General features: G+C 36.0%; 1 protein-coding gene across 2 annotated transcripts in view; it reads right to left on the reverse strand.

The window, feature by feature from the left end:
* The window catches only part of MAP3K1 (mitogen-activated protein kinase kinase kinase 1), a 77,983-nt gene that overhangs the window by 12,773 nt on the left and 47,454 nt on the right, over nucleotides 1-17,756 (reverse strand). For both annotated transcript variants that reach the window (XM_082621015.1, XM_082621016.1), the window contains exons 7-11: nucleotides 13,112-13,233; nucleotides 12,440-12,521; nucleotides 12,145-12,325; nucleotides 9,778-10,056; nucleotides 81-202 (exon numbers count right to left, since the gene is read on the reverse strand). In XM_082621015.1, the coding sequence (XP_082477141.1) occupies nucleotides 81-202; nucleotides 9,778-10,056; nucleotides 12,145-12,325; nucleotides 12,440-12,521; nucleotides 13,112-13,233 (786 nt within the window). The remainder of the gene's footprint in view (nucleotides 1-80; nucleotides 203-9,777; nucleotides 10,057-12,144; nucleotides 12,326-12,439; nucleotides 12,522-13,111; nucleotides 13,234-17,756) is intronic.

Genomic DNA, 17,756 nt, shown 5'->3' on the forward strand with positions numbered 1-17,756 from the left:
TACTCACTAGGTGTGAGGCTCTGTGCTAGGCTTTCAGGACAAGATGGTTGGTTTGAAGCAGTTCATTTTTAGGGCCTTACCTATTGACGTCTGCACACTTGACTAGGATGGTGTCTACAACTGGCCGGAGAAGTCTCTGCAGTTTGATTCTTTCTGCCAAACTATGGCAAGGAGTATATACTAGCATGGCTCTCAGCGTTTTCTGGGGGAAAAAAACTGAAGGTCAGTTTAACTACATTTAAAAAGCATCAGAGACAATGGCCTAATCTGAGACAATTTGAGAAATAAAATGATAGGAATAGATTATAACCCATAAATAAAATAAAAATCCATGAGTTAATACTGATACAAATAAAAAATTGGATAAATAAATAGATAAGGTAGAAAGGAACTCTCAACTATTTCTGTAATTTTTAAAAGTCTGAATTAATTTCAGAATAAAAAGTTATTTTAAAAAGAAAATGAGGAAAGGAGCCAACTTGAAAGAGCTCCCAATGGCCAAAGATGGAATAACTGGGGCAACAAAGTAAATGATGACAGTCCTGAATTATAACCCATAGAATAAAATAAATACCCATGAGTCTATGGTGACAGAAATAAAAAACTGAATAAATACATAAATGGGAGAAGAGACGGCTCTTCGTTATAGACAAATTCCAATTAACTAATAAAGGAGGAATATGGGACATAGAAGATCACCGTTAGAACACCACAGTAGTCATTGCTATAGGCAAGATCCACTGACAAATGCTAAAATCTGTGAACAGAAACAGGATATTTGCAGTCTCAAAGTATCTCCCCCAAGACATTTATTAATAGTGATTTTACAGTACCCAGTAGACAGCACCTTAAGCAAGTGATGAAGGATGGCATCACCAATAATAAGACACACTGACATGATATACCCCGATAACAATGCACTGAGAAGGGCACATCACTTCTGGTGTTCTTGCGAAAAATCCATAATGTAATCGTGAGAAAATACCAGATAAACCCAAATTGAGGAACATTCTTCAAAATAACTAGCCAATACACTTCAAAAGTGTCAAGGTCTACAAAAGACAAGTAAAGACTGAGGGATTGTCACAGATGGGAAGATTAGGGGGGGCATGATAACTAAGTGCAATGTGAGATTCTGGATTGGATCCTAAAAGAGAAAAAAGACATTAATGGAAAAATGGGTGAAATATGAATAAAATCTGTAGTTTAGCTGAAAAGAACACTGTTGGGACAATTTGGGGATATATGGACTTCATAGTCCATAATAATATTGTTATTAATGCTAAATTTTCAGAGTTTGCTGATTGCATGGTAATTATACAGAAGAATGTTACTTGTTCTTAAGAGATACATGCTAAAGTATTTGAAGTGAAATGTCATGATGCCTGCACATAACTTTCAAATTGTTCAGCAAAAAATTATATATGGGGAGGGAGGGGAAGGGAAAACAAAGAAGGGCAAGAGGGAGGGGAGAAAGGGAAGGGAGAGCTCTAAGGGCAGGAACTATGTCTGCCCTCACTATGCCTGGCACACTAAATAACTGTAGAGGAATCAGAATACAGTATCATTCAGAGTCCCTGCACTCCAGGAGCTCATGAACACATTGGGGAACCATGTGAAGTGATAATAAACAGCCAGATAGTAAGGCATAAACAACTAGATACTAAGGCATTATTTTGAATGGTCAAATATATCTGAAGGTTTGTGTTGGAAAATGGTAAGAAGAAAGAGGTAAAAAGTTGAGCCAAGAACACTGGTCTTTATTCTACACTATGCTGGTCTTTATTCTATAGTACACTGGTCTTTATTCTACAGTATGCTAGTCTTTATTCTATAGTATTCTACAGTATGTTGGTCCCTCAAGATGGTATATGAAAAAACAGACCATGGTTAAGATAAATTTGGGAAATAATGCATCTTATGCCATGATTAGATTCCCAATGTATGTTAACTTATGAAGGTTCCTAGAAGCCTTTCAGTGAACAGACCCATTTAACCTCATGAATTTAGTATTCACCAATTTTAACTGAACACAGAACTCTTTCTTCAGGGAAGAAAGGGAAGGAACTTTTCATAATCCAGCCAAACTTCCACAGAATATGCCTTAGGAAATGCTGTTGAAGAAACAGAAACCTCTATAGGTTTCTGAGCTGGGGAATAAAGTGGCATTTAAAGAATAATGATGGGCCTCCCTGGTGGCGCAGTGGTTGAGAGTCCGCCTGCCGATGCAGGGGAAACGGGTTCGTGCCCCGGTCTGGGAGGATCCCACATGCCGCGGAGCGGCTGGGCCCGTGAGCCATGGCCGCTGGGCCTGTGCGTCCGGAGCCTGTGCTCCGCAACGGGAGAGGCCACAACAGTGAGAGGCCCACATACCGCAAAAAAAAAAAAAAAAAAAAAAAAAAAAGAATAATGATGACTATTATATTCAATGTTCTCATAATGTACTAGACATTGCAGTTAGAGGTATCTAACACAATCTCATTTCAGACCTAAGAGGTACATATTTTCATTATTTTATAGGTAAAAATGCTGAAGTTTAAGAGTCCTAAAAAGTTACACTGCTAGCAAACTGGAGAACCACAATTCGAATCAAAGTCTCTCTGATTTTGACCATATATCCAGATTGCCTAGGCCAGTCCCAGTTGAGCAGATTATCCAAGTATCCCAGTTGGGATGATAAATTATGAGGTCACTCAATTTTGACTCCAAACTAATGTTCATAAACACTATACTATACTACCTTTCACAAAGAAGATTTGCTAGGCAGAGTTGTTATAGGATGGATTAGAAAAAGATTAAGAGTGGAAGCAGAGAAATGAAATGAGTTTTAAAAACAGACCAGGGGCTTCCCTGGTGGCACAGTGGTTAAGAATCCTCCTGCCAATGCAGGGGACACAGGTTTGATTCCTGGTCTGGGAAGATCCCACGTGCCGTGGAGCAACTAATCCTGTGTGCCACAAGTACTGACTCTGTGCTCTAGAGCCCACGAACCACAACTACTGAGCCTGCGTGCTGCAGCTGCTGAAGCCTGCACGCCTAGAGCCCGTGCTCTGCAACAAGAGAAGCCCACACACTGCAACTAGAGAAAGCGTGTGCGTAGCGACGAAGACCCAACTCAGCCAAAAACAAATAAAATAAATAAATTTTAAAAATGAAGTGGAAGAATTAAAAGAAAAACTGGACCAGATAAGAATTAAACTAAAGCAGTGGTCCTAAGAAGAACTACAGTCCTGCAGCCTGTGGAACAAAAACCACATTCACAGAAAGATAGACAAGATGAAAAAGCAGAGGGCTATGTACCAGATGAAGGAACAAGATAAAACCCCAGAAAAACAACTAAATGAAGTGGAGATAGGCAACCTTCCAGGAAAAGAATTAAGAATAATGATAGTGAAGATGATCCAGAACCTCAGCAAAAGAATGGAGGCAAAGATCGAGAAGATGCAAGAAATGTTTAACCAAAGACCTAGAAGAATTAAAGAACAAACAGAGATGAACAATACAATAACTGAAATGAAAAATACACTACAAGGAATCAATAGCAGAATAACGGAGGCAGAAGAACGAATAAGTGATCTGGAAGACAGAATGGTGGAATTCATTGCTGCAGAACAGTATAAAGAAAAAAGAATGAAAAGAAATGAAGACAGCCTAAGAGACCTCTGGGACAACATTAAACCTAACAACATTTGCATTATAGGGGTCCCAGAAGGAGGAGAGAGAAAGGACCCGAGAAAATATTTGAAGAGATTATAGTCGAAAACTTCCCTAACACGGGAAAGGAAATAGCCACCCAAGTCCAGGAAGCGCACAGAGTCCCATACAGGATAAACCCAAGGAGAAACACACCAAGACACACAGTAATCAAATTGGCAAAAATTAAAGACAAAGAAAAATTATTGAAAGCAGCAAGGGAAAAACGACAAATAACATACAAGGGAACTCCCATAAAGTTAACAGCTGACTTCTCAGCAGAAACTCTACAAGCCAGAAGGGAGTGGCATGACATATTTAAAGTGATGAAAGGGAAGAAACTACAACCAAGATTACTCTACCCGGCAATATTCGATGGAGAAATCAAAAGCTTTACAGACAAACAAAAAAGCTAAGAGAATTCAGCACCACCAAACCAGCTTTACAACAAATGCTAAAGGAACTTCTCTAAGTGGGAGACACAAGAGAAGAAAAGGACCTACAAAAACAAGCCCAAAACAATTAAGAAAATGGCCATAGGAACATACATATCAATAATTACCTTAAACGTGAATGAATTAAATGCTCCAACCAAAAGACACAGGCTTGCTGAATGGATACAAAAAACAAGACCCATATATATGCTGTCTACAAGAGACCCACTTCAGACCTAGGGACACATACAGACTGAAAGTGAGGGGATGGAAAAAGATATTCCATGCAAATGGAAATCAAAAGAAAGGTGGAGTAGCAATACTCGTATCAGATAAAACAGACTTTAAAATAATGTTACAAGAGACAAGGAAGGACTACATAATGATCAAGGAATCAATCCAAGAAGAAGATGTAACAATTATAAATATATATGCTCCCAACATAGGAGCACCTCAATACATAAGGCAACTGCTAACCGCTATAAAAGAGGAAATCGAAGTAACACAGTAATAGTAGGGGACTCTAACACCTCACTTACACCAATGGACAGATCATCCAAACAGAAAATTACTAAGGAAACACAAGCTTTAAATGAGACAACAGACCAGACAGATTTAATTGACATTTATAGGACATTCCATCCCAAAACAGCAGATTACACTTTCTTCTCAAGTGCACACAGAACATTCTCTAGGATAGATCACATCTTGAGTCACAAATCAGCCTCAGTAAATTTAAGAAAACTGAAATCATATCAAGTATCTTTTCTGACCACAACACTATGAGATTAGAAACGAGTTACGGGAAAAAAACGTAAAAAACACAAACACGTGGAGGCTAAACAATACGTTACTAAATAACCAAGAGATCACTGAAGAAATCAAAGAGGAAATCAAAAAATACCTAGAGACAAATGACAATGAAAACATGATGATCCAAAACCTATGGGATGCAGTGAAAGCTGTCCTAAGAGGGAAGTTTATAGCAATACCAGCCTACCTCAAGAAACAAGAAAAATCTCAAATAAACAATCTAACCTTACACCTAAAGGAACTAGAGAAAGAAGAACAAACAAAACCCAAAGTTAGCAGAAGGAAAGAAATCATAAAGATCAGAGCAGAAATAAATGAAATAGAAACAAAACAATAGCAAAGATCAATAAAACTAAAAGCTGGTTCTTTGAGAAGATAAACAAAATTGATAAACTATTAGCCAGACTCATTAAGAAAAAGAGGGAGAGGACTCAAATCAATAAAATTAGAAATGAAAAAGGAGAAGTTACAACAGACACTGCAGACATACAAAGCATCCTAAGAGACTACTACAAGCAACTCTATGCCAATAAAATGGAAAACCTGGAAGAAATGGACAAATTCTTAGAAAGGTATAACCTTCCAAGACTGAACCAGGAAGAAATAGAAAATATGAACAGACCAATCACAAGTAATGTAATTGAAACTGTGATTAAAAATCTTCCAACAAACAAAAGTCCAGGACCAGATGGCTTCACAGGTGAATACTACCAAACATTTAGAGAAGAGCTAACACCCATCCTTCTCAAACTCTTCCAGAAAACTGCAGAGGAAGGAACACTCCCAAACTCCTTCTATGAGGCCACCATCACCCGGATACCAAAACCAGACAAAGACACTACAAAAAAAGAAAATTACAGACCAATATCACTGATGAATATAGATGCAAAAATCCTCAACAAAATACGAGCAAACAGAATCCAACAACACATTTAAAGGATCACACACCATGATCAAGTGGGATTTAACCCAGGGATGCAAGGATTCTTCAATATATGAAAATCAATCATGGGATATACCATTAACAAACTGAAGAATAAAAACCATATGATCATCTCAATAGATGCAGAAAAAGCTTTTCACAAAGTTCAACACCAATTTATGAAAAAAACTCTCCAGAAAGGTGGCATAGAGGGAAACTACCTCAATATAATAAAGGCCATATACGACAAACCCACAGCAAACATCATTCTCAATGGTGAAAAACTGAAAGCATTTCCTCTAAGATCAGGAACAAGACAAGGATGTCCACTCTCACCACTATTATTCAACATAGTTTTGGAAGTCATAGTTGAGGCAATCAGAGAATAAAAAGAAATAAAAGGAATACAAATTGGAAAAGAAGAAGTAAAACTGTCACTGTTTGCAGATGACATGATACTATACATAGGGAATCCTAAAGATGCCACCAGAAAACTACTAGAGCTAATCAATGAATTTGGTAAAGTTGCAGGATACAAAATTAATGCACAGAAATCTCTTGCATTCCTATACACTAATGAGGAAAAATCTGAAAGAGAAATTATGGAAATACTCCCATCTACCACTGCAACAAAAAGAATAAAATACCTAGGAATAAACCTACGTAGGGGGACAAAAGGCCTGGATGCAGAAAAGTATAAGACACTGTTGAAAGAAATTAAAGATGATACAAACAGATGGAGAGATATACCATGTTCTTGGATTGGAAGAATCAATATTGTGAAAATGACTATACTACCCAAAGCAATCTACAGACTCAATACAATCCCTATCAAATTTCCAATGGCATTTTTTACAGAACTAGAACAAAAAATCTTAAAATTTGTATGGAGACACAAAAGACCCCAAATTGCCAAAGCAGTCTTGAGGGAAAAAAACGGAGCTGGAGGAAGTCAGATTCCCTGACTTCAGACTATACTACAAAGCTACAGTAATAAAGACAATATGGTACTGGCAGAAAAACAGAGATACAGATCAATGGAACAGGATAGAAAGCCCAGAGATAAACCCACACACCTATGGTCAACTAATCTATGAGAAAGGAGGCAAGGATATACAATGGAGAAAAGACAGTCTCTTCAATAAGTGGTGCTGGGTAAACTGGACAGCTACATGTAAAAGAATGAAATTAGAACACTCCTTAACACCATACACAAAAATAAACTCAAAATGAATTAGACACCTAAATGTAAGACTGGACACTATAAAACTCTTAGAGGAAAACATAGGCAGAACACTCTATGACATAAGTCACAGCAAGATCTTTTTTGATCCACCTCCTAGAGTAATGGAAATAAAAACAAAAATAAACAAATGGGACCTACTGAAACTTAAAAGCTTTTGCAAAGCAAAGGAAACTACAAACAAGATGAAAAGACAACCCTGAGAATGAGAGAAAATATTTGCAAACGAATCAATGGACAAAGGATTAATCTCCAAAATATATAAACAGCTCATGCAGCTCAATATTAAAAAAACAAACAACCCAATCAACAAATGGGCAGAAGACCTAAATAGACATTTATCCAAAGAAGACATACAGATGGCCAAGAAGCACATGAAAAGCTGCTCAACATCACTGAGAAATGCAAATCATAACTACAATGAAGTTATCACCTCACACCAGTTACAATGGGCATCATCAGAAAATCTACAAACAACAAATGCTGGAGAGGGTGTGGAGAAAAGGGAACCCTCTTGCACTGTTGGTGGGAATGTAAATTGATACAGCCACTATGGAGAACAGTATGGAGGTTCCTTAAAGAACAAAAATAGAATTACCATGTGACCCAGCAATACCACTACTGGGCATATACCCAGAGAAAACCATTAATTCAAAAAGACTCATGCACCCCAATGTTCATTGCAGCACTGTTTACAATAGCCAGGTCATGGAAGCAACCTAAATGCCCATCGACAGATGAATGGATAAAGAAGATGTGGTACATATACACAATGGAATATTACTCAGCCATAAAAAGGAACAAAATTGGGTCATTTGTAGAGACGTGGATGAAATCTAGAAACTGTCATACAGAGTGAAGTAAGTCAGAAAGAGAAAAACAAATACCATGTATTATCGTATATATGTGGAACCTAGAAAATGGTACAGATGAACTGGTTTGCAGGGCAGAAATTGAGACACAGGTGTAGAGAACAAATACATGGACACCAAGGGTGGAAAGTGGCGGGGGCGCGTGGTGGTGGTGGGATGAACTGGGAGATTGGGATTGACATGTATACACTGATGTGGATAAAATTATAACATTGATGACTAATAAGAACCTGCTGTAAAAAAAAAAAAAAAAAAAAATATATATATATATATATATATATATAATAAAAATAAATAAATAAATAAAGCAGTGGTCCTGAACTGGGGGGCAGTTTGGGCCCTCAGGGGACACTCAGCAATGCCTGGAGACATTGTTGGTTGTCATGACTAAGGGGAGGATAGGATGGCCATTGGTATCTAGTGGGTATACACCAAGGATGCTACTAAACATCCTAAAGTGCATAAGATAGCACCCCTGCCCCCAACAGATAATTATGTGTCAATGTCAGTAAGTGCTGAGGTTGAGAAACCCTGTTCTAAAGATGTATATACTCATAATGGAGAAAGGCAAATTTTAGCCTACAAAATTACAAACAGAACAGCCTCCTTGTCATTCCATCTCACTTCTGAAAGACAACTTCTAACAGGTTAAACTAGAAAAACAACTTAGTAATCTATGTCATGGAATCCTCTTTTGTGAAAAGGTTTCTGAATTTCCATAAAACATTCATTAAAAATCAGTTCTTTTTTTTTTATACTTATTTATTTTATTTATATTTTTGGCCATGTCAGGTCTTAGTTGCGGCACGTGGGATCTTTCGTTGAGGCATGTGGGATCTTTTGTTGCAGCGCTCGGGCTACTTTCTAGTTGTGGCATGTGGGTTTTCTCTCTCTAGCTGTGGTTCATGGGCTCCAGAGTGTGTCAGCTCTGTAGTTTGCAGCACATGGGCTCTCTTGTTGAGGGCTGTGAGCTCAGTAGTTGTGGCCTGCAGGCTTAGTTGTCCCACAGCACGTGGGATCTTAGTTACCTGAGCAGGGATCAAACCTGAGTCCCCTGCACTGCAAGGCGGATTCTTTACCACTGGACCACCAGGGAAGTCCCCCAAATCAGTTCTTCTTAATGTCTGATATCAAATTAATAAAAAATATATGTCTAATATCAAATTTTTAAAAAATCAAAGTAACTCTGGTTACTTTGCTATCCCATAAAGAATCTTTAAGTTGGTCATGTATGATGTAAGGCAAACGTGAAGGTATGAATTGCAAGCTATTGCTTTTTTTTGGCTGTGTTGGGTCTTCATTGCTGCGCATGGGCTTTCTCTAGTTGCGGCGAGCAGGGGCTTCGTTGCAGTGGCTTCTCTTCTTGCAGAGCACAGGCTCTAGGCACCCAGGCTCAGTAGTTGTGGCACGTAGGCTCAGCAGTTGTGGCTTAGCTGTTCTGTGGCATGTAGGATCTTCCTGGCCCAGGAATCAAACCCGTGTCTCCTGCACTGGTAGGCAATTCTTAACCACTGTGCCATGAGGGAAGTCCTGCTATTGCTACTTTAGAGTAGAGAAAAGTAAACAGCATATAAGAAAATTTGACCAGATTAAAACGAGTAAAATCCAAGTGAAGAGGTTAAATGGAAGACTGCAATTTCCTGGGATTATGGAATAAAAAAAATTTTTGGATTTTCCAGAATTAAATTAGGTAAAGTAGTTTTACTGAATCTTAAAAATGATATCTGCAAACTGTCAAAAAAAAAAAAAAAACAACCCAAGAAACCCATAACGCTATGGTTGTAGAATAAAGCTACTTACTAAAGCAGCAACGTACACTTTGTAGACAGGGTCAGCACAGACCATTGACAAAACGTTGCAGCATGCCTCCACCACATCTCCTGAGACACTGGTCTGGGAAGACCCACTGGCAGCTCCAGCACTCGGGCTGCTCCGGCCGTTGCTCCCGGAATTTCCAGTGCTCTCCCCATTTGCCAACAGCAGAGCCCCGCTAACATCATGGGAAAGACGTCTGAGAGCCATCTCTCTTACATTCCAGTTTCTAGAAAATAAGCAGCCAACGAGTTCCATTCCAAATACCTATCATCAAACAAACAAAATGAATTCAATGTGAAGAAAAACTGAAGTGTTTTGAATTAAGTATGATTTTTGGTTACTAAAGGAAAATTGGACATTTCTTAAGTCTTCACCATACTATACAATTTTCAAATGTGTCTGTAAGGACATACTCAAGTTTAACTGATAATTAGCAAAAGTCCTTAACATTTATTAGCTCAAGTAAAACTAAGAGTGAACACCATTAAGTAATTAGATGGATATATATGCATTTCTGTACTCCGGTGCTTACCACAAAACAAAATAAACATATCTGTGAAGAACCTCAAATTTGTATTTGTGTTAAAGTAGTTTACAGAGAAAAAACTGAAGATTAAAAAAAGCCAAATCAAGAAAGGCACTGGGGCAGGTGTTCAAGAGATAAGAGTATTTCTCCTACCAATGATAGTAGTAAGGCAAAGGCTCTTATTTGGTTAACTGGAAAAAATATAATGAATGGAGTGGAAAAATCAAGACTAAAGAAAAACACTGTGTTCAAATCAGCAAAGGATAATGAAATACTTAAAATTAAAGTGCATGTCATTATAGTCATCATTATCACATCTGCAAAGCCAGAGAATCCCTAAAGAAAAGAAAGGGTGCATGGTCTTGACATTATGGACCAGTTAGCTGAAAGTAAACTTAATATCTAAGATAATGTATCATTTGAAAAAGTTCTAAATATTAGGGATGAATAAACACATTTTTGGGGAAAATAAATCATGATTTTTTAATGTGTTCTGTTTTAAAGTGATAGTAAAGGAGAATAAATCAATTAGAGTTGTATGCCTGGCACTGTTAAACAGCATACCACTAAGTCTTAATTATGTCTTATATGATATTCCTAATTTTAAAAAACTAGGGGGCTTCCCTGGTGGCGCAGTGGTTTAGAGTCCGCCTGCCGATGCAGGGGACACGGGTTTGTGCCCCGGTCCGGGAAGATCCCACATGCCGTGGAGCGGCTGGGCCCGTGAGACACGGCCGCTGAGCCTGTGCGTCTGGAGCCTGTGCTCCGCAGCGGGAGAGGCCACAACAGTGAGAGGCCCGTGTACCGCAAAAAAAAAAAAACCAAAAAAAAAAAACTAGGAATATATAGCCTAGGCCAACCTAAAGCTTAAGCAAAACAAACCTGAACCACTGCCTTGAAAAAATGGCATCCAATAGCTTAGTATCAAATTGAGAGTTTTCTTGAGGACTCATGAAGGGGCAGGTGAGGGCCTATGTTAAATACCAGTAATGAACTAGATAAAATAAATAATATATTTATTAAGTTTGTAAATTTTATTAGATTCCTATTAGGCTGTTAACATGCTAAGAAAAGAGAATTCAAAAGCTGCAGGACTATAATGGTCACAAAAAGAAAAAGGACATAAATCCTTCTGATGTATAAGCTTAATGAGTTATTGTGTCTGTTAATGAATTTAATGGAATTTCAAAAACATTTTACTTCACTATAATCTACTGGAGATGTCTGGTTTTGGATTCTACATATGGACTAAGCAGATAACAACAAAGAAAATCATTAGAATCCAACAAACCAACTGAAATTCCGATCTACTAAGGATGAAAAAGTATTTAAGCAGAAGAGAAAGCAAAGGAATGGAAACTGTCCTTACAAATAAAAATGACTAATACAAGGTAAATACCACATTCTTTTCTTACTCATCCACTCAGCAATTATTGAGTATCTAACATATGCCATGAGAATATGAATAGGAGAAACTGAGTTTAAATGGCAACAAATAAGAAAAATGACAAATTCTTGGCAGGATTAAACATTGGAGCAACTTAGCATTAAATGGTTCTAGTGTCTATCCTTGAATAATCTTTTGTCTGTTAGTTTAGAAAGATGTTTCTAGAGATGGGAGGTGAGATTACAAAGAAATTTTGATTAAGCTCTATAATAAGTGGCATAGTATTAACATCAAAGGTAAAATTAAAATTTTCAATGGAATACGAGTCGTGATGGAGGCAAGCAAAAGTACTTTCTTAAATTATAAACAACTGGGGAGACAACTACATTAATTAGTCTATAAATGTTTCTTTGAGAAATGAAGAATCAGAACTACTAACCTGAATCCATGGCTCAGCTAAATCTTTATAAGCAGGAGGGATCTGCTGAGTTCCATAATGAGTAAGGTTAAAATTGCTCTCTTGATTCCTTCGTTGTGATCCAGCCAAGGGATGCTGCTGTGTGGTTTGCTGCTGTGCAGCTCGCAGGGAAGGGGAATCCACAGGGCTTGACAACTCGTGGCTAAATGAAAAATTAACAAAGCTTGCTAAAAATAATTAACAGATTTGAATAACACTTTGAGAGCATTTTTATTCTTTATTAAACATACCCAAATCATTAAGTCATAATTGTTACCTGTAGAAATCATGGGATCTCCACTTAGACCTACAAAGGGGACATATTAAAGGTTCTCTGTTTCTTCTACATTCTTCTGCCCCTGAAAAATTATGGAAAAAAAACTTAGAAAAGCATAAATGTTTAAAGTATTTATATAATAATTGTTCATAATGGCTAGTATAGGATTTATATGGAAGGAACCTCAAAACATTATATGTTTACCTAAACGCAGGCAAACACGGAAGGTTAAATTATTCTGATGCTTGTAATTGTTGCAAATGCTGTTTTATTAAACTATATATAACAAGTACTTTGTTTACTGTTTTTCAAAACATGCTGCCCACTTGATAACCTGGTAATGTTATTCCAAAACTTGCTTTGGCATTACCCTCTCTGGAAGGCCTGCCCAGACCTTCTTCCACCTCCTCCGCTCCACGTGCATCTTCCAGATCAGAACTGTTTCTCATTCTGTGCATGCCTTCCATTACCACACGTCACACTGCATAATATTTCTTTGCTCATCCCTAAGAGATCCTAAACTCCTACTTGTTGAAAACTTTACAGGGCCTAGGTATACTTCTTTTCTTCTCTCACCAGTCTTGCTGAAGGCCACGTTAAAATCCTAAATAATATAGTTAGCTGATAGAGGAACCACGCTGAGTAAGCACAGAGAGAAAAAGAGCCACATACAAATTGACATGCAATGGTGGTGCAGCTTGTTCCTGCAGCCATCTTCACACACTGTAAGACTTTCTTCATCAAGCATGCCCAACAAGCAAATAGGACACATCTGTTCCTCTTCATCTTTTATACTATAAAGAAGGGGAAACAAAAGCATTAACCACAAAAGAACAGAATTAATGCCATATGCTAAAAACAATTGTGGCTTCTTTAGACTATGAAAAAACTAATTAGAAATTCTTGTTTAGGAGCGTCTTGTATATGAACTATTTGAGAAATATTTCTCTTATTAATATACAGTAATTTTGAATCAGACTCATACCACCATGTATTTATAGGTTGTAGGTATGGTTTTTTTCCTTGCTATGAATATAATTCAATATATGAACTACAGTCTTAGAGAGATATGTATCCCCAAAATTCTGTTATTGTACCTTTTGAATAAACACACTGCTATAAGATTTGACTATGTACAAACATACTACATGCCAACAGTTTCAAGATTTCAAGTATTAGAAGGACTGTAGAGCTTATCTATTCCACATCCTTAAGTATGAAGACCCATCTCAGACAATTTTGGTGCGTGTGTAGTCCAACTTTCCTAGAAACAAGTATGTCACATTTTTAATGCACACAACCTTTCAACTAGACTTCTAGGAAATAAAGAGACGTAATAAAGATATATGTGTGAGAATGTTCACTGCAGAACTATTTAGCATAAGGAAAAAAATCAACCAAAGGAACATCAAAAGAAGGGTAAGAAAATGGTACACCCAGACACTATGAAGCCTTTGAAAAGGATCAGAGATCCATAATATACCATATGGTGAAAAAAAGCAGATAACATGACAGAATTCAAACTTGTATAGAATGGTTCCATTTATGGCAAAATTGTAACTTTATTATGTGTATCTGAATTATATTGTATATATTTGACTATTCCTATTATATACAAAGTAAATATAAAATCAGTAAGAAAAATATTAACAACTCAACAGTGAAACAAGCAAAGAAGATTAAAAGGCAGTTGAAATTAAAAAGACCAATAGCCAATAAATGTGAAAAGAGAAGTACAAAATACATGTTAAATTAATAAAGCTCTATCTTATTTTATTTGTCTTTGTGGGGGGAATGGGATAATCTGATTGACAAAAATTAAGTAGGTTGATAATGGCATAGGAAAACAGGCTCTCATATACACTACTGGTGGGAGTAAAAAAAAACCCTGAAATTTTTAGAAAGGAATTTGCTAGTATTTCTTAAAATACTAAATGTATATATCCATGACCTAAAAAAACCTATTTTCTAGAATTCTATCCTTCAGAAATATTTTATGTAAACAAAAAAATATAAAATTTATTGCATTTAATAGGCCAACAAAAAATTAGAGGTGTACTAAATGTCCATTCATTATGGCAATGGCAAAATATATTGTCATATCCATACACTCTTATATAGCTGAAGTAGTGTATATTTTTTGTATTGAGGAAAATGTTCTTGATATATAAAGTAAAATTTTTTTTTTAATTTAAAAAGCAAGTTGCAGATCAAAATATATGTCATGACTATATTGCTTAACAATAGGAAAGATGAGAGAAGTATTGGGGTATGTGTGTGTCTGCATACCCATAGAATGCAGAGAAGAGTTTTATATTCCTTTCTTTATATAATTTTAAAAGATGTATTAAAAACTGTTAACAGTAGTCATTTTGTGTGCAGCCCAGACTGGAGGGGGGGAGGTTTGTTTCTATTTTACAAATTTTTGTTTGGACCTTCATGATGTGATGAATAGCTTTTAAAATCAATAACAATATTTCCATTACAACATAAAGACAAGATTCTGGGGTATTATAAGTAAGCTGCCCAAGATCACAGAACAGTTCGTGGCAAATCTATCATTTGGCTTTAATTTGAGGAGAATATCCCATAACCTACTTATCCCTACAAATTCGTGTTTCTACTAAGCTCAGGCTTTCGCCTCGGCTCAATATTACACTTCTACTATCTTAAGCTATAATTCCTGAAAAACAGGTCTGAGTGACTGACAGCAAATAACAGTTCCCCAAAAAACTTCCCTGAAAGCTGAACAAATATGTCATCAATGTCACGATGTGTGACTCCTGAGCTGAAGCACACTTACTAGTCTCTCTCCCTCCCAGTTATCTATTCTGTCTCTCTATCTCTTTTCATAATTATGGAGCTATGAGGAGGGGGGAAAAGCTATTAAAATATGCATGTATTAATGATAGAAATTAACGAAAACACTGCAGAAATGATTTACACAACAATCTATAATAAAAATACTAATGGCAAAGATGACCCAAGATCAAATAATTTTTCAAATAATTACACCAAAATTAGCTTATTCAAAAGACTTAAATACAGGAAAAATAAAGTTCCACAATTTAGTCAAATTGTAAGTACAACTTATTTCTTAAATGCTTTTCTGACTTAAAAATATTCCATTCTGGGGTATTTTCTGCCTTTTTTCCAAGTACATATTTTGTAAACATTATTCAGATCATTTATCTATATACATGTACAATTTCATGTTCTTAAGAGATTTATCATAAAAATTCTACTTATTAAACTCTTCAAGTGGTGGCATAATTTTTCATTGATTAGACAGATCCTAACTTCTTAAGAATCCACTTATTGCTGGACATTTGAGTTGTTTCCACATTTTAAGAAACCGTTAGAAACCTCTTTGTGCCCTCTTTTTTGACATTTCAGATTTTCTTTCTAGCAGTTTCTTCAGAAGTAAAATCACTTGAGTAGAGAGCAGGGATTAGCGAACTAAAGGGGGATCAAATTAGTCAAGCTTCTGTAAATAAAGATTTATTGGAACACGGCCACACCAATTCATTCACATATTGTCTACGGCTACTTCAGCTACAAGGGCAGAGCTGAATAGCTGTGACAGAGACCCAATGACCCTCAAAGCCCAAAGTATTTAAAATACAAAAATGTCACCTGTCATAATACCACCCATTAATAACCATTAATTTTTAATTCATTTCAATATTTATGTACCTATAATACCTTCTATATATTAAAAATGGGTTCATGCATGACAGCATTATAATCTGGATTTTATTTCATGCCACTCAGTATTCTTCAAAAGCATAATTCTAATGGCTGCATGAAATATTCATAATATGGGTATATTTTAACCATTCATTTGCTGGATATTTAAGTTGTTCCCAATTTTTCACCATAGTACTGTGAGAAACAGCCATATATGTAAGTCTTGTACATTTCTCAAATTAAAATTTTTTTCTTAAATAAAAAATACATTTACTGGATCAATGACTATAAACGTTTTAAAAAGTCACATTATTTTTTTCCAGAAAGACTATACCACTACATACAATAAAGCATCTTATAAGAACTGAACTGTCGCATTACAAAGGATCTACTAATTCTGTAAATAAATCTGATATATATATATTTTTTTTAAGTGAGCATTTCCGTAGTTATTAGGTTGCCTGAACAGTTTTCATATGTTTGTCAGCACCCTGAAATTCTTCTTTTGTGAAAATTCTCTTCATGTCCTTTGCCCATTTATGTACTGGACCATAGGTTTCTGTTTGCAGCTTTTATTTTGTTGGTAAGGTTTTGTTAATTATTTTTTATACACATATTCAATCTGTCCCAATTCTGTTTTTCATTGTTTCTTATATACCATTTAAAATTAATATACTGCAATAAGATCTCCAGATAAATTTTTTAAATTAATTTTAGTCTTAAAATATTTATTTTAGACATAAAAATTTGTGATTACATGAAACATTAACCTACTTACCTACACAGTATAATCTTAGGAAGATTACAACTTCTTTGGTTTCCCCCCTTGGACACAAAAAATTCAAATGAATCAATAAAACCCCCAAATTATGGCCAGCCCATATTGAAAGGGTACTTTTTTCATCTTAGAGAGAGAGACTTTCTATTTTAACTTTGGCCACCTGGTTTTAAGCAGTTATTATTTTTTCCCAAAATAAAAAGCTACAGAAATATCAATCAAAAAGAGAAAGGCTCTAGAAGTTTGGGTAAGGAAGCTTGAGAAGTAAAGCTAATTTTTTCATTTATTTAGAAGAGATAACAGGTAAGAGAAAGAGCTCTGAACTAGAAATCAGGATACTCAGGTTCCAGTTCTGCCTTTGTTCAAATGACTTCTTCTGGCTTTATTTATCACTGAACCATGTAAACTGGAAAATCTCTAATGTCAAAAAAAACTCATAAAACTCTCATTCTAAAATCAATTCATTTAATAAAAAATAATAAAATTCAAACATTTACTTTTTCCATAGATGAAAAAACTTCTCTCTCAATTCTTTACTTCATCTTGCCCTTGTCCTGATATCATCACTTTCTATTCCTCATGAATTTTGAAGTAGTTACAATACTTAAAAGATTGATGGGATGAGAATGAGACTTAAAAGCACTTAGACCAGTGCTTCTCAGGCTGAGGTTCCTGGGAACACATAGGGGGTGCCCTCCTAAGAGAAGCAGCACTCCTTTCTGGAGTAATTTTTAAGAACCTCATTTTTTCATTAAAGCAATAAAGAAATCTTGGAAAAGAAAGAAAACTGACATGACTTTTTATGACAACACTCTTAATTTTTTCACACCTGTCATATTGGGCTACATC

The sequence above is a fragment of the Mesoplodon mirus genome (genome assembly GCF_964341445.2).
Source record: "Mesoplodon mirus genome assembly, chromosome: 5".
NCBI classification, from domain to species: Eukaryota; Metazoa; Chordata; class Mammalia; order Artiodactyla; family Ziphiidae; genus Mesoplodon; species Mesoplodon mirus.